This window comes from Hemibagrus wyckioides, linkage group LG09 (genome assembly GCF_019097595.1).
Source record: "Hemibagrus wyckioides isolate EC202008001 linkage group LG09, SWU_Hwy_1.0, whole genome shotgun sequence".
Classification (NCBI taxonomy): Eukaryota; Metazoa; Chordata; class Actinopteri; order Siluriformes; family Bagridae; genus Hemibagrus; species Hemibagrus wyckioides.
The window spans coordinates 18,987,869-19,012,181 of record NC_080718.1 but is presented as its reverse complement, the minus strand read 5'-3'; the positions used below and the strand labels follow the sequence as shown (position 1 = coordinate 19,012,181).

At 36.6% G+C, this 24,313-nt stretch overlaps 1 protein-coding gene across 1 annotated transcript; it reads right to left on the bottom strand.

Moving 5' to 3' along the window:
- Positions 1 to 948: 948 nt before the first annotated feature.
- On the bottom strand, positions 949 to 5,608 carry tmem151bb (transmembrane protein 151Bb). The gene is made up of 2 exons (XM_058398610.1): positions 4,948 to 5,608; positions 949 to 4,433 (listed from the first exon to the last, which is right to left on the bottom strand). The coding sequence occupies exons 1-2, from the start codon at positions 5,032 to 5,034 to the stop codon at positions 3,036 to 3,038; spliced, it is 1,485 nt and encodes a 494-aa protein (XP_058254593.1). The 5' UTR covers positions 5,035 to 5,608; the 3' UTR covers positions 949 to 3,035.
- Between the last annotated feature and the right edge of the window lie 18,705 nt (positions 5,609 to 24,313).

Sequence of the window (24,313 nt, the reverse complement as noted above, 5' to 3'; positions counted from 1 at the left end):
CCCTGTGGGGCTCCTGCTGGCGACATTTCTCTGCTGATTTTAATCTGTCTTGTTTTTCACAAGAATGTCATTTATCGTTGTAACCAGTGTTCACACTAGAACAATTGCACAGTACGAGGTTCATAGTCATGTTGTTATGAAAGAGGAAAATCAGAAACAGTTATATATATATATATATACAGTATATATACTATACTATAGACTATACTAAACACTATACTATAGACATACACATACACTGATCAGCTATAATATTATGAGTAGTGACAGGTGAAGTGAATAACAATGATTATCTCCTCATCATGGCACCTGTTAGTGGGTGGGATATATTAGGCAGCAAGTGAACATTTTGTCCTCAAAGTTAATGTGTTAGAAGCAGGAATAATGGGCAAGCATAAGGATTTGGGTGAGTTTGACAAGGGCCAAATTGTGATGGCTAGATGACTTGATCAGAGCATCTCCAAAACTGCAGCTCTTGTGAGGTGTTCCTGGTTTGCAGTGGTCAGTATTTATAAAAAGTGATAACTGATGCTGTGGTAAAACTTGATAACTGATAAAAAAGTGATAACTGATGCTGTGGTGAAACGGCACACTTTCAAGAATATAGTGGAGTCCATGCCTTGACAGGTCACGTCTTTTTTTGGCAGCAAAAGACACCAACACAATATTAGGCAATCGGTCATAAAGTTATGGCTGATCGGTGTATATTTATATATGAATAATAGTTTTACTAAAATATCATACATTTTAATCCAGATTATGTTTAAAAATTAATGTAGCCATACTTTAATTAATGTTATATATTGTTACGATTTCATGGTCATAACTTTTTTTTATTTGGAAAACTTTCTGTAACAATTTTCACCATACTATCACATTCAGTATTATATTCAGTGTTTGTGTTTAACCTAATTAAATATGTAAAATAATAAACAGGTCAGAATAACAAAGATGATACATTAATGTAGTGCTGGTACTTAAATATAAAAGTAACAAAGTATGAGTAATTATATATACACAATATTTTAACAAACTGGTTATTTGTACAAATTAATTAAATAAAAATAAATAGATTCGCAAAACACTGAAGAAAACATCCTAACATTTGGATTAATTTTGCCCAATCCTTGACTATTTTTACATCTTTATTCAATTTTTCTAAATACATCTTCCACACCAATAGGGGGTGCTGCATCAGTATATTAGCAATGTTACTTCTTTTGTTTAAAAGTAATGCACAATAGTCTAATTAAAATAGGCCTTGAAATAGGCTTATTTTAAAAATAACATTACTAATATGTCACAATAACATTATTAAAATTTACCTTAATTTCTGCCAACCCTGAAGTGTTTTTCTTTTTTCTGAATGAAATGTGTAAATTTACAGTTGTGTCATGTTGAGTATAAATTTCTCCTAACACAGACCTCAGTTTTACACGGTTAATTTATTGAGTGCTTATAATGTCACCTTGATGTGTCATATTGATATTTATTGTGTAATTGTGCTACATAAAGGCAACATTGTGTGATTTCCCACAGACCCAATCAGTAAACGTGATAAAATGTACCCCATCTGAAATTGTACATAAGAAGAAACGTTTCTGTATGGTTCTTAGAAAGCTAACTGTTTAAAGCAAATCGTTATAACGTCACATTTTCATAAAGGTTTTCATAGCAGTCTAACCTTCCTATAACATTCTCAGACAGATGGGTATTCAGGCAATATAAAATGTAGCGTATATCTAGTTTTAACAGTTTCCTTCTAGACACAACAGTCAAAGCACCAAAGATACATATGAATCTTGTATTTCAATTTGAGTAAATGTCTTTGGAAGAGGATTTGATGATCCCCAACATTCTGGTTTGACATTGACCTGATACACCTGTTTTCTAGTAAGGTGTTGATAAAGTTCAACCATTAAGTAGATGACACTGGTTGAGAGCTTGTAGTCCTGTTTTTAAGTTCAGGAAGTTTGCAGTGCCCTTTTTCATTGTGCCATGCTTTGTAAAGCACTTCTCCAGCAACACTTTACCATCCTAAAGAATCAACTTGCCATTTCCAAATATAAAGTTCTCACTTCATAAACATTCCACGGGTTCCTGTGTCTTTAAGTCCAGTCTGTGATCTCAGTCCTCAACCTGGGTTGGTCTTTTACATACTAGCAATTAGAAAAAAAAAAAAATACAACAGTCATACATTCCATTTAAGTTTGTCTATACAGTAAAATGGCATACTATACTGGAGGTTAATTGTTGCATAGCCTGAAATGTAGAATATTTTTTTCCTCAGCAGATTCAGATATCCTGTGTAAAATACTTACAATAGACAATATGTTTGTAATAGCATACCATAGCATATTATCAAGTTACATCACACTGAAATCACACACAATGGATATCTCTTGTATACAATACATAGTCTTGCACGAGTGTAAACCATAAATGTTATAGTTTTATAAGGTGATATTCTGTACATCGCTTTTAATTTCAAAGTAACTTGACAACATTCTTGTTTAATACACATAATTTGGTTTATGTGACCTTGAGTGCAACATGATTACAAAGAAAGGTTGTCCAGTGAAACAAAACTTTGTGATCAAAGTTAAAAGCACACTGAGAGGATATTTGCTTTGTAAAGGCTTAGGCCTCTATATTTAACAAGACAAAGAAGCACTTGTCTTGCAACATTACATAAGAATCTTGCAGCTATAATTAGAACCATGTAATAGAAAATTATTACTTCTAACAGAGGAGGCTGATTATTGCTGTGAAAGCGATGATAATGTAGACAAAGTAGCTTTCGGATATTTGATTACATTTTGGTAAATACAGTGCCGAGGACATTCTTAGTTCAACATAAATACAAAGTCTGTCTTATAGCAATGCACAATTCCCACAGCAGCCATTGGGCTGCATATATTGGGTCATGGACACTGTGATTCCTGAGTGACAGGTCAGTTTTGAGTTCAGTGTTGGACAGTTCATTTATATCCACTTGCTTTTATTACTATCCCCCAATGGTGCATCAGTGAGCCTCATAAGGAGGTCTCTACACATGAACTGTTTCTGTGGAAAGAGTGATGATTGGGGCAGCTCTCACTGCAGTGGACAATGAGAACTGGGAAGTATAGCGCATCTTGGTAGGCTGGAGGGTCATCCTCAGTTGTGGCGATATGTCCAGAGAGACATCGCGTGTTCTCGCTGGGGCTCTCGGGCTCATCCAGACTACCACTCCTCCAGAAGCAGCTGCGGCGTGAGCCGTACAGACGGCCCAATGAAAAGCGGCTGCTGCTAAACGGAAGGCGAGGACTTGCATTGCAGATGCTTAGAGCACTACGAGAGAAGACTGAGGAGCTGCTGATGGCTCGGTGGCATCGCTCACAGTTTTGCCTGAAACCTCCTGAGCGCTGGGCTAGATCCATCAAGCCTGCCTCTGAGTAACTGGGCACCAGCTGTTGGTTGGAGCGGATGTGCCATTCTAGCTCAGTGCTGTCAATGGTATTGACCCTGGGAATGCGTCTGCAGTACGGATGCTCTTCACATGGTGTCACTGGGATGTAGTCTGTTCCGAAAAGCTTCTCCACACGGTAGTGGACATAAGCTGTGCGGTACTCTGTCAGCACCCTCAAAGGCCATGAGAATGTCAGGAAGGCAGCTGTCCAGAAGACATAGTTAGAGATGTACCAGGGGTGGTTGTCTGGATTTGAGAAGGCAATCATGTACTCTTTGAAGTCTACATTCTTCAGGTGCATTCCCTCCCGGGCCTCCATATAATCATCAAGACCTTCATTGTCAGTAAAGAACCTGGCCCGCTGAGTAAGGTAGGAGTTCTCAGACTCCACATTAGCAAAGCTAAAGCACTTAGTGAACCTTAATTTGGTGATAGGTGATTTATCCAGCCCAACTAACTGCTTGGACACATCTTTCACTCCACAGTGGCCATAGTCAAATTCTGCTTCAGCCACATGTGTGTTCACCCTCTCATGATACACCTGAGTGGTGGTGTAGGCATCACCGTTGCGGTAACGTGTTACCTGTCGCGTTCGCCGGACATAATGGTAGCTAATGGCTTTCCACCAAATACAGGGCTTGGCCTGTTGCATCCTCTGCACCCTTTCATAGATTCCCTCTACATCCACTTTGTACTGTAGCTCGTTCCTTGCATGGCAGTGCCAGCACTCCACCAGGTAAACCACATAGAGCATGACAAGGAATGCTAAAGGGATATAAATGTAACCATCAGAACATGGACTGTCATGGTATATCATGGACTTCCCTTTGTAGGCACTGTCGAAGCTTAGCCGTGTGACCTTGGTAACATGGCACCACACCATGGCTCCCATGCACCCGTACATGAGCATGGAGAGCAAGAGGCATTTCCAGAACACTTCTCTGCACAGGGACTTGCTCAGTGACTGTTTCAGAGGCCTTTGCTGCATGTAAACATGGGGAAAGAATACAGCATGCATAGATTTACATAGGTGAAAACAGATAATGACTCACTAAGCTAGTTGTGAAAAGCAAATTGCAAGGAATGCCTCAAGGTTCATTGCTGAAATTACATAATCAATAAATTGTAGTGGTAACGGTTAATTGTTTTTGCATGGCAATATGAGAATATTGCTGCAAGATTACATTTACTGATGTACAGAAATAATGGAACACATTCAATGCAATAAAGGATTATCATAACAACTGTACCTGCACAAACACAGGGGGGCTACAGGATGGGGCCAAAATCATGCGTTTGTGCAAATGTCATGCATTTGCTCATGTGTTTACAGCAGTGGCTTCCAAAGCGAATGAACCTGCTTAAGATGCAAGCTGACTGTCCATATTCTTAATACTGCATGAATGAAAATGGTCTGGGTCTGTGCACTATTAAATCGTGCTATTTGCTTACGCCTGGTGCAGCAGGATGATGGTGGAATGAGGCTGTTTTCCTACCTCCTCTCTCGGGTTGTCTGCTTCCTCCTCTAACGCGGTCGCAGTGCTGCTTTCACTGCCTGTCGCAGCCGAGCCTGGCGGGGACATGATACAAGGATGCACCGGGGATGACCGATCAGAAAAAAAAAAAAAAATCTTAAGTGCTCAACCGTTTCCTTAAACGCTAGACGATTCCGTATTAATAAATGCAAATCGATATTTTCTGGTCTGCTTCCGTTTGCCTCCCGTGCCGCTGTCCAGCAGTGTCAAATCTTCGCATGATCTTGATTTACCATGACATCTCCACCCAAATAACTGGTACAAATTGAATAACAGGAAGACCATTAAAGGACATTACGGACAAGACAGAGTAAACACGCGCTGGAGACCTGAGCGATGCGTGTTTAGCTTGTAGGATGTAGTGGATTCAGGATGCAGCTTTAGTGCGCCGCCATGCCTCCGGTGTGATAAAGAAGACGGGTTAAGACGGATATTAGACGCCATTAAAGACACTACAGCAAGATTAGCCTATTAACGCACTAGTGTTGATTTACTAGGATTTATACATACCAAACGAAGGTTACTAAGGTTATAAGCTACTTAGTTATTCGGCGGCTGGTGGAGGATGGGGAGCACGACCTTGTGCATGGAGGATGGAGGACTCCACTCTTTCAGCCGACAGCAGATGTCGACAATTGGGCCAAATTCAATTAACGGAATTGCCCGGCTTAATCAGACATCCGTTATATTATTGACCTGAAATGAAAAACAAAATAATGTTTTCGCCACCAAACCACCTTCTTACCCTGACATCCCTTTTTATATGTTTATCTATACATTAACAAATTTACAGTCAAAGTTATCTACAGTGGAGGAAATATTTTATAGTTAACCCTGGGCATCTCAATATCATGTAACTTGTCATATAACATGACGTGACGCTATCTAACTACTAAGTAACTAAATTTATTTAATGAATTCATGGTTATATAATATAAAGTGCTATTTGTGTGAAACCTACTGTGCAAAAGTCTTAGGCTCATGTAAATTAATGCTGTAAAACAAGGATGGCTTCCAAATAATTAAATTAAATATTGTCACATATTTAACTAATCCTTCCCTGAAGAGCAGTAAACAAAGTCAATATTTGATATAACAATTCTGCCTTCAAAATGAGACAGTAGTTGGTGGTGCACTTCATACAGTTTTATGTGAACATTGCTAGTAATCTGCAATACTTCTCTGGCTGACATTGCACATTTGTACTTCTGTTTTTGCACGTGATGTCTGAAAAGTGTCTGTGTATGTTACTTTCTTTACTTATGTTTTTCTGTAATATTTAGGTTGCAAAAATGTTGAGAGTTCTAAACATTTCCAAACAAATTCATTTAAAGTTCTAAAAAAACTTAACATTTTTGAAATCTGAAATGTTTATTGACCTAATAATACAAAAGTCATCTTAGACAAAATTACTATTTAAAAAAAAAAAGAGCCTGAGATTTTTCACATAACACTATGAATGTCAAAATGCAAGACTTAGTGACTAACCCTCAAGACTTAAGAATTAAAGTTAAACTCTTAAAAAAGTATTTACCACAACTAAAAAATATGAAAACAATAAAAAAAGAAAAAGTGGTTATAAGAGATATAGTGTAGTACTTTCTTTTTTTTTTTTTTTTACATACACTCAGCAAATATAACACATAGCCAACCCGGCAATTATATCTGCTTATTATATCTATATAAGTGTATGTAAAAACAGAACACTCAATAGCTCTCATATCTCCCTTTTCTAGCATTTTTATTGTTTTGCAGGTCAGTTTGAAGTTTATAATAAAATCTCTGAGTTAAAAAATATTTGGTGACGTAAATTGATAAAGTAGAAGTAGCTTTATAATTGTCCACTAGATAGCAGCATCACATCTTGTTTCAATTTTATCCCTCCATAACGGTGTTACTAAAATATGATTTAGGAACTGAAAGTCTTTAGAGGACTTAATCAATCAGTCAATCAATCAATCAATCAATCAATCAATCAATCAATCAATCAATCAATCAATCAATCCCAAGCCCAGGTACAAAATGAGTCTCATGAACTCATTGGGTACAAACTATAAGCTTCCTTGACACTCAAGCAACTCTGTATGCAGACACGCACTACTTGCCCATAGACAGACCGTCTATGCTTTCCCTGAGAATTCTGTGACATTTTTAAGTAGGAAATTTTGACTAGGAGAAATCTGGGGCATTTTTGAGAAGTTGTGGCCTGTGAGTAACAATGAAAAATTCTCATTTCAAATTTATACCTCTCTCACCCAGCAGCTGCATTATGGCTTCATAAAAGTTCTCCCCTGTTGTGTGGCTATGAAAGTTTATCAGTCATCTTCACAAAACTCGCCTTTTTATATAGTAAAACTAAATCATATTGTCTCTTGGTTCAACCACCAGCCTGTGACATGGACATAGCCTTTGTCACAGTATAGTTAAGCTGTTAATAAGTCATCAGCTAGTACTGCAGCTCTTCTTGCTGCAGTGGAATCTGTACAGGGAATTCAACTTTTTTTTTCTCTGCCATTTCATCTTTTTATTTTTTATCTAACACTTCTCTCATACCCTCTTTCATTATTGTGGCATCAGAGAAAGCTTTCTTGTGTTTACCCAAGACCCATGTCACTGTAAGTGAAGCTTTTGTTGCTTGCTCTTGCTGTGTCAGTGTTTTAGCCACTATTCTGCTATTAGTTAGAATTAGTTTTAACTGGTTTCATTTATTGTGCTTCTTACCTCCATGTTCTGTGAGTAGGTTCAAACAAAATTTGCAAGCTTGTCCTCATATATTGTACTTAATGTTACCAAGCTCACCAGTAGTCACAGTTTCACTACCAAATAAGTCCATTAGCTTTGTCTTCGTTCTTCTCCCTGCATGCAATATTAACCTACTTAACTAAATGGCTTTTGACAAACACAAACTATTGAACTAGCCGTCTGTCTCAGGTATGTCTGTTGTCATGGAAACTGTTTTTTATGAGCTCTGTGATTGGAGGAAATGAAAAGGACAGCATACACACAGATTTCAGACAATTTGTTCAATCTGAGATTTTGTCCTATGTTCACCATAAAATACTTCTAATAAAAAAAAAAACATATAAAATTGTTGCCCCATTGATAGCATCCTTCTGTAGCTCTAGGTATAGCCATACTTTCAATACAATATCCTTCTGAAGTAGGGGCAGCTTTCATGAAAATGAGCAACTATTCATTCATCTTTCAATCTCTGCTTTATCCTGGTCAGGGTCATAGAAAATCCTCAGCCAATCCCGACAAGACAGGGTGCAAGTCCAGAGCATTCAGATGAAATGTCAGTCAATCATGAGGAACCATGCACACACATATTTATACCTTGGCACAATTTAGCATATACAACCTGCCTACTTGCATATTTTTGGACAGTATGAGGAAACCAGAAAACCCTGAAGTAATCCACATGAGTAAGAGCAGAACATGTAGAACTCAACACAGGCCTGAGATCAGAATCAAACCCATGACCCTGCAGCTACACACTGTACAAATATGCTGCCTGCATTAACAAAAGCAATAAGATGCAATAAGATGAAATAATAGTGGCATAGTTTCATTCATTCATTCATTCATTCATTCATTCATTCATTCATTCATTCATTCATTCATTCTTCACAAATAATATTTTGTGATGCCTGTCTGGAAAAAAACAACAGCATTTGAGTTTCTGTCTGTAATATCTAACAAATTTGGAGATATGTATAGTGTCCACTCCTTTGTGAAGAACATGAAGGCTACTGGGCAAATCCGAGTACCACTGAACTGTCACTGTTGGGCCCTCATATGAAATCACATGACAAGTGGCCTGAGGAGATCTGAGAAGGTAAGTTACCAACAGAGACTTTTGAATTTTGAGTGGATTGGTATGTTCAGTTCCTGAGTCTTTCTTTGACTAATTTCTGTACCTACCTACTTTTTTATCATCCACTAGGGAGAGAAATTCTGTGATACCAATAAGAACTGAAAGTTCCCAGAGATCAAATCTCAAGGAGAATATGGTTCAAAGCAAACCCATTTCTGAAGACTGCGTTAAAGGAAGAGGCAATAATTCGTGGAATAAATTGACATTTTTTTTAAAACTATTCGTGCATGCTGATCTTGCAGTCTGTTCCAATTTACAAAGGATTCCTTCACGGAATAAGATTTATATCATATTTGTAGGGTGAATCTGGATATTTGCATTATAAAAGAGTCCAATATGCAACTTATTGCAGAAGTGTACAAGTAAGTAATGAATATCCATAGAATATACTTATATTTTGTTATTTCCATATGAAAATACATTGAGAAACTCCTATACTAGCAAACACACCATAGAAATAGTATAGCACAATATATTAGCATAATTTTTGCTTGCTCAGTTCTTGGGTGAATACAGAGCTTGAGTATATAAACTTACCAAAACACACTAAATTGGTGCATTGAGTATGTTATCCGACATAAATGTTTGAAACAACCACTTTATGTGCTTCAGGTATTCCAATAGTCAGGGTGACTTTCCAGTGATGTGCATTCATGATCTGTGTTCCTGAGATCATATGCAAACATTTTGTGTTGCAGAAGTGCAAGCAGAGTAATCTAATAACAACTCTCTTGAGCATTTTATTTTATAGTATGTTTTTTTATTCCCTGTAACCAAGCAGGCATTTTTTCTTGTGTAAAAGTGTTACAAAGTATGATCCACTGCTTCAAATAACAATTACACTTTGAATGCAATGGCTAGCAGCTCACTGCCTTTTGGAATGTGAAGAATACAGAACACCTGGCAAAAAAAAGCATTGACTTGAATATAGTGAATATGTTTTGATAATATCTTTAGGTTGAGGTAATAACTTTCTAATGATTTATTGAGCGCTTGTTCTTTGAAACAATTACATTCTGCCCTCTCATTCATATATAGAAAAAAAAAACACTCAAGATATATGGAATTATTCAAATTGAATTCATGCATTAGCATAAAAATTAAATAAATATTTTGAGTTTTCCAGTGTGTGATACGTTACTGAAAAAAAAAATCCAATTTAATTTTCCCTTTGAAAAATTTCCCCCTGACACTATAAAATAATGATTTTGAAAGGAGATGGCATCCCCATATGGGAACAATGACTCTAGAAACAACAAGGCAGGAAAATGTCACACAGTGACATTTTCTAGAGTGGAAAATGCTGTACACATGAATACAGCTATAGGTCTTACAGCAAAAGCATTTTCCTCATATGGTTTCCACAGAGAACAGACGCTTACAACCAGTTTCCAGCTAATTGTGGAATATATTATTGAGCTTTCAGGGAAAGTTCTTTAGATGGACACTGAGTGTAATCTTTGACTAACTCGACACAGAGCATCTCTTAGTAAAAGGCTATTTTTGAGGCAGAATGATGGTAGTTCAGCATACAGCAAGCCAAGCCTCAGTCTGTTCCTCTTTCACACAGTTTTAATTGCTATGCCAGGCAGCTAATCAATACGACTATACTAAATGCAACAATACTGACTCATTCTCAGCAGTGAGTTTTCATTATTTACTGGCTGCTCACTCATGTAATAAGAACCACAGATTGATATTGGTTGAGTCATTCTGTTCTCAGCTATTGTGCAGCTGCCATAAGTCTTAACTCGTACCGATTTCAGGATGATTTTTTGGAAGCCAAGTTCAAATAGCACTCAGTCACCCCTCTGTGTCTGATCCTCTTTCTTTGTTTGGTGTGAAATTGAACTGCAGTGTCATTTTGTGTGTATTTGTTGTAATTCCAGCAAAAAAAAAAAAAAAAAATCCCCAGAAACAAAGCAAAACTCATAGCAGGAGACTTCTTACCTTCTTACCTTTCAGGTTGAGATCGATATCCGGTGTATGTATAAAATGTCAAAACTGGTGCAGTTCATATTTAAAAATAATGTCTTATAAACCATGGTGTTGTATGGATCAATCTGGAGGATTAAAAGTGACATCCACTAGATGTCACATCAGAGCCAAAACATCCCTGTATGTCATGTTTCCTTGTCAACCTATAAGGGATGATAACTTCTGCATTGAATCATATTTGCATATTTGCATCACAGTGTAGCAAGGGGGTTTATGGGTTACAATGGGCCTAGAGGTGCACTGACAGAATGATTAGCAGACCTCCACAAAAGCTCACCATACATATCTATAGAGCTGTATGAAAACTAGTCTTCTGGTAAGTGGCAGTTTACACCAGATTAATTTTGTGAATACAGTTCTTTAATTTTTAATCAAATGTGGCATCATGCCAATGCAGCACGAAGCATAATGAGCAAGAAGCATCTAAAAAAGTGCTGATGTGCAGTACAGTAAGGGAGAGAAATGTCAAGCTGTCCAGCTCCTTTATCACTGCAGTTGGCAGGAAATGCATGCTCACAGATAACCATATTTTATTTTTGTAGAGTAATATAAGTGTAGAAAACTAAAGCTAGTCCTTCTATTCATGTTATTTAACTAGCTAACTTGTTCATGGATTATGTGACAATTATGTATATTATGTACAAGCATAAACTGCATTTCAGAGACAGTATGCAGAAATGGTTAATTATACCATTTAGGACATGATATTTACGCTTGACTTTAACCCACTGTTTTCTGTTAAAATAATCTCAAACTGCATTCACACAATTACTTTCTTTCACATTTCCTTTATCCAGTGGGCTACTCTGTCCTGATACTGTTCTCAGAGTACACAAAAAGTTGGTCAGTGATCTGCCAGCTCACTCTCCAACTGGAAAAATGCTTATCGGGGCACATTTTCATCTGTGGATAGGTTGATAGGCTTATTGATATACTGTGGTGTCAACATTTTTGGTAGGAATGCCACAGGATGACAGGTTCGGCTACTGCTTGACATCTTTGAACTCTGTGACTACTGATAATGCATGTAATTCGCTGACTAGTCTGGCTGTAGTGATGGCCAATAACAAAAAAAGCTGTGAAGTAGAAGATGCACAAGCTACCTAGTACATTCCAAGATTGCTGTTTTGCATCTGTATGTTCTGCAGGTTTTAGAAAAGTTTTTGACGAGCAAAAACTTCAACATTGTTCACTCTGCAAGATTCAGAAAACAGGGTTTACACCTAATGATTCACACTTTAGGGGGAAAACCTTCCTACTTACAAATGTATAGATACAGCACACACAAAAGTATGCTGAGGTCATTTTTGGGGTCATACCTATATTTTCAGTGTGGGTGGTATGCTGTGCAACAGACTGTAAGACTGACTTGATGTGTTATGGGAACAGATGTCCATTTAATAACAGATAAAACCATGGTCTGTTTAGCCAATATGGGGCTATCAGCAAGACTATTTGCATAGTCTACTGAATGTGTTGCAGTGTCATCCATAAAAGTGACATTGGTGGAAAGTATACATCTGTTGATTTGGCCGATCATGCACCAATGAATTCTGGCCCAGAGACTTCCAACATACTAGGCAGTGAGTTGTTTGTGAACAGATTGACTTCGGCTTTGCCATAAATGTTCCAAATGAACTGAACCAGTCTTGTGGGTTTGCCAGTCTGTGGATAAAGGCTTGCTGCGAGACAGTGCATCCATTGTCTGATTATATATGCAGCTCTCATTTTCTTTTCACTTTCAGCTTTTTTCCATACCCAACCCACTTTAACCACTGGAGTTGCTGCTGTCAACATCTATGACAGATGAAGAAAGTCTATATCTGGGTGATTTGTGGCTACTCATATTCTGACTGTTCAATGACCGAGACAGCTCTGTCTTCTGTCAGAGTTTCTCATCTTATAATTGACTTTCAATCTAAGAGATGCGAGATTGGGATCAGAAGCTTGTTTGCATGGGGGAGTAAACACAGACCCCCAGTATTTCAGGGATGATTTTTGGAAAGTTGCTTTAGAGAGTTAATCATCATGAACTTCCTTTAGGGCATATTTTGTAAACATATGGTTGTAAAGCTTTCACAACAAGAAGGACCCTGGACTGATATGCCTTTCTTGGATCACATGCCCAATGTTCATAGTCTTCAGAAGTAGAAATGTACTGATTTTATTTTTTAAACCTCCCTGCCATAACCTAGGGTCAGCAGTAACATTCACTAGAAGTCTAGATAACCCACAGCATGCATGCATGCATGTTAGATCGTCAGTATATCTTTTCGCATCATGTTTACCCAAACACCTCAAAATATACTTCACTGCAAAAAAAAAAGAAGAAAGACTGCATTGAGTGTGTGTGTGTGTGTATGTGTGTGTATGTGTGTTATAATACCAGACTATACAGTGTCTGTTGTTATTCACAGAGTAATAGTACTGAGATTTAATAGTAGTACTTAGTAATACTTAGCTTTAATCTTAGCCAGAGATGCACATAATGATGCTTGTAAGTTAAAAAACACTCAGATAGATATGGAACATTCTGGGTCATCTGTGCAAAAGCCATTTACTTTTTTTTTGGAAGAGTGTGTACGTCACAGAAGGTGCAACAAGCCAACAACAAGTGATGGTGTTCAGAGCAAACCTCCAGTAGGGCAGGAAATTGGTCTCTTGGCAGCAGAGCACAAAGCTGCAAATGGACAGCAAGTGTAAGGCAGGAGCGAGACCTGCGGTAGCAAGGTGCTCCAGCTGAGATAGGACTAACTCTAACAGCCTGCTGCAGCTGATAAACTGCACAAGCTCCTACACCAATCAAATCCCAATCACTGCTAATGGCCATGCAGCCCTACAGTTAAAAACTGATCTGGGTTTATTTTAGGACTGAGGACTAATCTGTTGGATTTACCGAACCTGCTTTGGATAAAGCATTTAATTTGCATTCTTTTCCACCTAAACAGCTCTGGACACAATCAAGTATCACAAGAACCAAACAACTGCTTTCATCATTCAGCAGAATGTTAGTTATGTCAAACAATTAATGATCCACATAAGGGGGATAAACTTAAAAAAAAAAATCATTTATGTTGATTGCTTTGTGATTCCCTCCTACTTTAGTGATCTTTTAATCACTGCAGAATGACCAGTTTTAAATGTTAAAACAAGCCTTATCCTGGTGAGATTCATTTAATCTTAGTTAAGTGTTGTGGGGGGAAATCCTACTTGTGGTAAATTTCACTATATGTTAAAATACCCAAGATGCAGTGGAGCTGTAGTAGCACTCTTACACAGTTGTACAAGCAATTTAAAAGAATTTAAATAATAACACAATGGAGTCTGTATTGTAGGTAGATAAAGACCATTCTGAAATAAAAGCTCCACTTTAAAGAGCAGTCTATGACGAAAGGAAAGGAACTAGGTGTGGACTCCCACTAACACATTTTAATAGGTGTTCCATTTGGTAGGGTGTCCTTTTTTCAGCCTTTTTGCCTTAGCAGAAGTGTATTCTTCCTGTCAGATCATGTGAAAAAGCTAACAGTGCTCAGCATATTGCTTTAACTTCAAACAATCTACCGAGTCCATCTTTGGTTTTGTACCTTTATATTTTTATTCAGTTAAAATCTCTGTTACATGTTTCATAGCAGATACCCACTTAAAAAGCATAAAGGTAGACTACAGTGCTTTTCACAGCACACTCATGGGCTGTCAATATCCCCTCTTAAATAAAAAAAATGTGTAAACCCTCTCAACTATAATCAAGCACCACTTTTTACCTGCTTGTTAATGCATCCCACATTGTATATTCCACACAGTGGTATAGAGAGTGGTATTAGTGAACAAGGGATAGGGAACATCAGATGATGAAATGTTCATTTAAACTAACTGGCAACATTTACAAATCCGGTCTGCATGGTGTTTGATAGCAGGAACAGCAATAGAGGGAATAGCAATGCACACAAAGGACCATGATGAGGTGCCTGAGGTAGAAAGAGAAAGTGATTAGTCCTTGCACAGCTCTACTGAATTACAGAGGGGATAAATACCTCCCTGAGAAGTATAAATGTAATGACAGAAAGGAGAAGAGGAGAGGAAGAAAACACCTTTAATTTGAGGGTACAGAAAAGCTGTCTTGGCAACGTTGGAAATGATCATGATGCTTAGCAAAAAGTAATTACATGATTCCTTAGTGGCATTTATTTACAGTCTTTTAATAACCATTAATTTATGTTTTGAATGATGGAGTGAATTAATTCCAATCCAGTCTTCCACGAATCCCCAGTGTTTACTCTTTTGTTCTGTTAGAGCTTCTAACACGATTGACTTAATGAGGGTTTGTAGAAGGAAGATGACCTGGGGAAGATCTGTAACAAGATCTGAATTAGGAGCTTCTTAATGAGCTAACTGAATATTAGAGTTAGCCACAAGTCTAATAACAATTACATAACAATTGTTGTAAAAGATCTCAACACATTTTTATAACACTGGAGCTATCTCAGGCTCTAATTTTTCTGCCAATAAATCCAGACAGTCACAAGCATGAAATGAATAATAGAACTAATAGCTTTTGTGCTGTGTTGATCAATCATTGATCACAAGTGGCACAGTTGTATAATAACCTCTACAATGTTTACTTGAAGAGAGTATTAGGATTTGGGTGGACTTTGCTGGCTATATATTGTCAGATATATCTTCCGTAATATATTTAAATTAAAGTAAAACATTTATGTCATAATGTATATGAATTTCTATAATATAATATGACAAACATATCACAGTGGCTGTCATTGTATTTTGCTGTGTATATTATAGGACAATGTTAGAAGCTGTTTGAAATGTTAACTCTGTGTAGGTAAAATAAAAGCTTTTAGCTATGCATGGATGGACATGATTTTCTCAAATGCATACTTTCAAATATGTGATAAATTGGCCATATGTACAGACAGCCCTGGCTCCATGTGCATTCTATTTATGTACATACCCTGAATTATAATACTTCAATGACCTAAAAATCATGTACTTCACTTCAGGAGCAATGCCTCTTCATGGCAATTGTACAGCAGATGGTACAGTTGGCCTCAAAGCTACTAGTAATGTACCAGAACCCATCACCTTTAGCCAAGATCTCAAAAACCTTTATGCATTTTGACACCTCAGATTTCTCACCAGATTGTGCAAGTTTCCTGGACTCCCCAGCCTCAGTTTGAACACTTTCCTAACCAGGAAGGACATCTATTTACAGCTGCTGAGGTGCAAGCCAAACAGGGTGGCACTGTTGGACAGAATCCCCGATTGGGTGCTAAAAACTTGTGCCCAGAAGCTTTCACTCATCCTTCACTTTGTCTTCTTCCACTTGCATTTCAGATTAAAGTGTAATGAAAAACATCAATTATCATCAATGTTACAAAGAAATTCGACCGAGCAGACCTGTGTATCTATTAGCCTGCAGTCCTTACCATAAGCATTGTCAACTTTAAGGAGAAACAGTCCTTAAACAACCTTCCGGTTTGTTATTTTTCACATTTAGATCCCTACAGTTTTTCAATCAAATCCTAGACAGAGACACAGATGACAGTGTGACCTGACTTCATATATTCACAGCTATAGTAAAATTACTGACCAAATCAGTAAGAGTTAATAACCCACTGACTCACACATTTATCTCCAGCATTGAAGCACTGCAGGGATGTGTTCTATGAATATTTCTTTACAAATTGCACACAGAAAAAAAAAATCATCCTTGTGTTTATATAGATGAACTCATGAGCAGCTTTCTCTTGACCTAGCAAAAATTCATGACTTCGCCAGATGGTGCAATAATATTTTTTCCCCTTTAAACTCAAACTTAAACTTAAATGGGAATGTAGAAGGCAAAGAAGTGCTCACCTGCAATTTCACAATGATACATTATGCTTCCTGTTAAACCATCATTTATGGCTTGAAAGTAAAGACAGAAAAGAAAAGACTAAAACCAAATTAAATCAGCTTTTCTGAATGGGTCACTTGTTTTTGGTGAGAGAAATGCAATATGAGGGAAATAATGATAATTTCACCAAACACTGTCACTTCCTTTTTTAAAACAGGGTAAGTATTTGGGGTCATTTATAAAGATGTTAGGATTTTTTTGTAATGTGCCCAGTGAGCTGTAATAACATGCTCATAATGCGTATCATATGTTCTACACATTACATTAAATGGGATTTTGTGACAGAAGGAGATGAACATTTTTAAGTGTTAGTTCTTTGTGACACTTTTCATGACTGGCAACAATAGGCATCACAGTAAAATACTCGAACTTACAGAATGATATTTTGTCATGACTACAGACAAAAACTGTAAAGTTAACAGTGGGAAGATAGAAACCACTAAGTAAGGAAAACTTTTCATGAGTTCTTGAAAGACGCATATAGTATATGTAGGGTTTTCCAATTACTTTTGGTTCCTGAAATATGGCACATATAAATGTACTCTACATCACTTGATTTGGATGTAAATGCTCTTACATTAAAGTTGCTGGGGTCTAATCTGCTCCCCTTTGAAAGAGTACACACAAAAATGCACTCAGTAATGAAACCAACCAATTAAAAACAACCTTTAAGGGCATGGTACACTACAGCCTTCATTCCCTGCTGGCCTTCTGTCTTACAGTTTTTTTCTGTCTCACCACAACAGATGCAGCTCACGACAGGTTGATAATTAACTCCAGAATTAGGTCTATGAACCATTGTATTGCTTTATCCTGGTCAGGGTCATGATGGATCCAGAGCCTATCCCAGAAACACTCGGCTCCATATGTGAATACACAATGGATGGGACACCTGTAGATCGCAGTGCACCATGCCTACACACCCCAAGATTTTTTGGGAGGTGGAAGGAAACCAGAGAACCTGGAGGACATGGTAAAGAAACACAGACAGAAATTCAAGTTCTGGATCAAACCAGGGAGCTGTGATTTGGCAATACTATCCTCTGCTAAATGTTTATTAGCTCTTTTAAAGCATACTGTATGTTGCACTGTATGTTTTAATGAATGCTGTAGGCCCACTGATCACACATACATTGATCCTTCTTCAATCCAGTCATGTGGTGTATATTGATCTTACCAAGGCATTCGTGTGGAAAAGCACAGAAAATATAACCACATTTAGTGAATGAGGAAGCACAACTGCATATCTTATACACCTACACACACAAAAACCTCAACCCACCCTCATAATAACAGCTCTATTAAAGCTAGAATTTCCTATAATGCTGGAACAACTGCACAAGCTTCATGCTTTATAGTAGTACAAAGCTCAAAAAGTGTTTGTGTTCTGTATGTAAATAAAGTAAAACCACATTTAGTGAATGAGAATGCACAACTGCATATCTTATACACCTACACACAAAAACCCGAACCCATCCCCACAATAACAGCTCTTTTTATGATAGAATTTCCAAAAATGCTTGAATAACTGCGCAAGCTTTATGCTTTATAGTAGTACAAAGCTGAAAAAGTGTTTGTGTTCTGTATGCAGGCAGACTTTTTTGGAAGTGTAATGAGTATAATGCAGTCTGTCCCCATTCTGGACAGGAATAAGGCACAGAAGTAGAATAAATTAGTCCTGTCTGAAAAAAATAAGCTTATTTTTAGTCTTTGAAATGTCCTACTCCATATGCGAGCATAGGTGTTGCTTTATAATGCAAAAGCTCTCTCAGAAAAGGCTAGCCATTTGTGACCTGTCACATTAAGGACATGTAGAGCAGAAATAGGAACAGAAAAAGCTAAACAGAGCATACTGGGTACTGTGCACATTCAAATGTTTTATTTCAGCAATAATACAGTTTGTTCAAAGCTGTTCTGTGTGTATTTACATTCTCTGCAACACAGCTCTTTGGGGTCAGATCCTTTGAGTTAATATACTGTAACATTCAGTGAATGAAATTTCACAGTGGATACCCTGACTAACGCTACAATGGCAGCAAATGGCAGCCTGATGCACAATGATTTCCCATGGCTGTAAAGATGTGTGGTTTCCTTCATCCATAATAAATAAGTTCAGGATCTAAGCTCCTGCATTTTGAAAGGCTTTTTCTCTTTACCCCACTCACTGCTGTTTGATGCTACATATGTACCAGGTGTTACATCCACACGCAAAAGAATGTGCTTCAGATGAGAAGGCTCCATTATCTGCAAGGTGTACTAATTAAAGAGTTGCTTCTTGGGAATTTGCATTCGCCTTTATTCTTTCTGTACTCTCAGAGGGTAAACCAGTACTGGAATATATTCCACTTTGTAGCTGCTTATTGGAAATGTTAATGTGTACAGTCTCCTTTTCTTAAACAGGCAGAACACAGGCTGTATTTGCTGTAGCATGGTTGTCATTAATTGAATTATTAATACTAATAATGTTGGCTAGTTATTTTGATTCTCTGCAAGGATTCTACAATATTTACAATATATTGTAATAATTATTTTTTGTAGGAAATATGATTAAATATCAGCACACCTGGTTTTATTCCAAATATATACTACAGCATTAATACAAAAAAATAAAAATAAAAATAAAACCTACTCTTTGTTAATTGATGAATGAATGACATCATTCTTTTAACCACTTATAAATGTTGAAAAGGTTAAAAATAGTAATAAGACAAAACACCACAGCTTGTCATGCTACTGAGGAATCAGACTGTTTCTCTTCTACTGTTAAAACTCTCCTGTGTTGGAAAACTTACTGACTGACAAAACTTTTACACTGTAGACTCCTTCTGTAAATATTAAGTAAATGTCTCCTTACAGAAAGTGACATTTTTACACAACATGCTTATATTCTCTTTATTATTAGACTTATTTGCAGAGAGAGATTATATAGAGCATCCCTGTGTATGAGCTGTGAATGCAACATACTCGAATGTATTAAACGAGCACATTCATACACACCTCTCGTAAGAATTACAGTTAGCGCTACTGTTTTTCCAATCTGTTTATTAGCCTTAGATTACCTAGTGCGTCCACCATGCAGGGCCCTTTCAAAGAGCTGTTATTATAGAAACAATAGCATATTAGAACAAGCACATTAATCTAAATCTGTGACCTGAATTGGAACTGGAACTGCTGTTAGAGCTGTAGAGCTCTTATAGAAAATTAATCAATGCCTTCTGTCTGATTTGAGATTACAATGCCATTGACTGGTATGTCAGTCATAATTAAGAGATTAAATTATACATCAAATATGTGGTATTTTAATGGTGTGTTTCCTAAGAGTCTGAACATGCATATCTTGGCATATAATTGCAACAAATTATTATTATTATTATTATTATTATTATTATTATTATTATTATTATTATTATTATTATTCGCAGTAGTAGTAGTAGTATTGTTGTTATTATGATGATAATTCTAGATTTAAGTATTTTTTAAATTTCACATTCTCCATTATTTGCTTTCATTAAAAAAAATCGCTATTATAAAAGAGCAGCCCATAATAAGCACTTAAATAAATGTTCACCACAGTAGAGAAAAGATTGAATATATAACCTGAATATCTAAAACTTGCAAAAATACCTGACATGAAAAAAAACAGTCCACAGAAATACATACAAGATCATTTTAAAACAGGTTAAGGCTTAAAAGTGTGCAGCCATATTGATTGACAGAGCTTTAAAAAACATTTTGTCAGTATTTTGCAGTCCTTCATGAATGCACATGAATCACATCCCACTAGTAATGCAATACAGTGTAAGTGGTATATTAGTTTCCTCTCCTAGTCTGACTGAATATTTAAAATCAAAGAGAAAACAAACTCTGATGAGGGACTTTGGCTGAACATCTAACCATTTCTAACTAAATCAACAAAATAAGACAACCTGTTCTAAACACAGTAGTGCGACAGTTTTCTCATGGGACAAGCAGAGACATGATATCAGCTATGGACTGGAAAGGATGTTATTCTGGCAATACATTCAAATAAAAGGACACACAATAAATAGAGAGAAATCAGGAAACTGGTGCATGGGATTCAATTCTGAAGGATTTTAGAGCTCAGTTTGCTTTAAATGATTTAAAGGGAAAGCTAATGCCAGCTACTACCATATTACATTCCTGTTAACAGAATATGGACCGCAGAAACATGGTTGTAATGGTCATGTGTCCACAATCTATTGTTCTGATGGTTGTGTGTCAACATATACTACTACTACTACTACTACTACTACTACTACTACTACTACTAATAATAATAATAATAATAATGATAACAATAATAAATATCTAGTAACTTACACTCAGGTAAAGAATTGAAGAATGCAATAAAACCACACGATGGGCATACTGGTAGTAATTATCCAAACAAACTAATAAAATACTGTGCATTGTATGTCCACTCAAAGGGAAAATGAACACAGTCTGTGAATACAGCAAGATGCTGATTGGCCATTTTAGATTAGACATTATCCCCTTTGTGATAAATCAGTGGGATTGCTGTGCACTTTAATTTTCATTTTGAAAACCAGATGAACCACCTTCAAATTATAGCATGCTGGTCACACTATCATACTCGTTTATATGAGGTATTCTTCATTTGCTCTGCGGCTTCCTTTACATGCATTTGCTGCATGATTTTTTTTTTTTTTTTTTTTTGAAAAAGAAGCAATACTCAAGGATCATTGGGTTACACATCTATGTATTCCTTAATGACATTTCTGGAGTAAATCATGCATGAAGAATGGTTCTTTTTGGATTTGTGAGTGAGTGAGAGGGTGTCACCATTTAAAAAAAAAAAGAGTGTAGGATAGGGCTTAAGATGAAGAGAACATGAGACACCATGACTAAAATATTTGACCAAAGTCCCACCACATCTTGCAGGAACTGTGGAGTGTGCAGCTGCATACGATTTCATTTGGAACTGCCTCAAAGACACACCATAGCCTCTGTGAATAAACTTGAAGTGAATTAATCAGACTGCTAGAGTTCTAAATTTAAAAGAAAAAAGTTATCACCACATACTGTGGTCTATATACAGTTTCATTCTCTGGCAAAAGAATGCCTGAACACAGAGAAAGAATGCTATCATAAGGTTGTTTTTTTTTTTTGAATGTGTCCCTTGCTGATTAGAATGTATTTCATGATCATTGCCACCACATTCAAAAGGAAGAACTTCCTCCTGCTCCAAACAACACTTTATCATGGGCATTTGTAAGGGAGTTGCAAGAAAACCTTCACAAAAACAGTCAGAATTCATTGGCAGTAATTCTGTTTACACCAAGAGTATTGCAATATTAGTATTGACAGTTGTACATTCGTAAAACTTTACTTGATCCAAGGTACTTCTTTCCATCCAACCATCCATCCGTCCGTCCATCCATCCATACATCCATACATCCATTTCCTGTACTACTTATTCCTTACAGGGTTGTGAGGATCCCAGAAGATATTTCAGGGGACTTGTGGCACAAGGCAAGAGGCACATTTATTAACACACTGTGGGCAATTTAAAGCTGCTAATCAGCCTACAATGCATAGCTTTGGACATATTTGACCCAGAGGGACCCAACAGGGCGGAGATGAGAATCCCCAAATCCCCGGAGATGGGAAACCCCAAACCCCAGATGTGAAAAGAAAACCATTAAGCCAAGTAATTGTCAAAATTCATTGTGTAGATAAAAGAGATAAATACTTTCATGACAACACTACAACACTTTGTTTTATATTGTTTTATTTATATTAAAATAAAACAATATTTTGTTATGTGTTAAGTAAGGATCAATGTATGGTTATAAAAACAAAAACAGTCAACAACTGGGTGTTCAGCCCATCACAAATCATAGCTACACACTGGTACCACACTGGTTCTTCTATAGTTCTATTTTTCTAGTTTTATTTCTTGTATACCACAGTAAATTAAAAATTGTTGAATATTATTATCAATAAATAATAATGATTAATAATTATATGGTTGGCTAAATGTAATGTTCTGGGACATCAACGGAAGGTCTATTATCTTACAGCAGCTATAAATAGCAGCTATTAACAAGCTTCTCGTTTTTCCCTGGAGAAGATATTATAACACAAAAAAGCAACTTATCCTGTTGATTTGTGAGGGTTATTTAGGGGTTTTCTGTCTAAAAATGTACAAAAAAAAGCTTTCTAATTGTTTCAAAGTGCTGACACTGGAGATTCCTTCCAAAAATGCTAAATGAATAATGTAGAATGTCTGTCATACAAGTCCCTGTGTAAATTGGTTCTATAGAAGCAACAACACATTAGAATAAGTTAAAAAAAATATAAGCATGCTTTGCCTTGCAGTCAGAAGTACTATGAGAGCCACACTGTTACCGTGCAGAGAAGCAATTTTTGCATATACATCTTTCAGGTATTCCTAGACCGTCCAAAAAATCTCTTTAATCAATCAACTTTAAGTAGCTGACTGAGCATGTTCTGCTTTACAGTTTGAACCAGATAAAACTAGAAAACTAAACCAACTGCTATAATTTTCTAAATCTAAGATAAGAGAGATAATAATATTGCGATACACATATTAGAATGCTAGGATACATATATGCATTCATATCTTTGCTGCCTTTCATTTTACACTTGGAAGAATAAACACCATGCCAAAATACATGACACGTTCTCAAAGTTTCTTTCTTATAGCTGATACATGTACATAAAAAAATGTACAAGTTTGTGTCTGATAGTCACTGATAGGAAGGAATGCCACAATATCTTTATGTATCTGACTACAGACTAAAGCATTATTTATCCAGCAGTGTCAACTTCTGCATCTTTCTTCGTCTATCATGACAGCCCCAGATATATGTCCCTGGAGTATGAAGACAGTGTAGGACCACAACAGCATTTCCAATAATGATCTATAAACTTTAAAGCCAGAGAAGACCTCTGTCCTGCTGTATTCCTCCACTCTATGTTTTTCCTGCTCAATAAACTCTCACAACATCGATGTGGTAATGTTTAAGACTGAGTAAAAGGAGGACATGCTCACTCAAAGGCCATAAGAAATTCTGTTTGCTCTGCAATTCATCAAAATGCTATGACATTTTTTATGGCTGCAAAGGTGTACTTATTTAGTCTTGTTGCAGCCTGTCACTTTCAAAAGTTTTAGTAGGAGGAAGCAGCCTGGGCATATCCATGCAATTTATACAGAATTTTGATTTTATCATTAAATAAAAGACTTTCTTTCCTGCTCCATAATCCCTAGAGATCATCTGGAGTGACACATTTTGGTTCACAATGTCTGTACTAACAAGGACTAATTTAATGCTGAATAATAAGTTGTATAAATAGACCAAAAGCAATTACAGAAATATATTGCTTCATATACACATACTCATATTAATACTGCTTTCAGAAAAGGTTTCTTTAATTATCAGTATAAACACCTTAATAGACTCATAAGACAAACTGATTTAAATGCTCTGGCAACACTCACACTTTATATGAGCATGACAATAAGGCTATAGAGG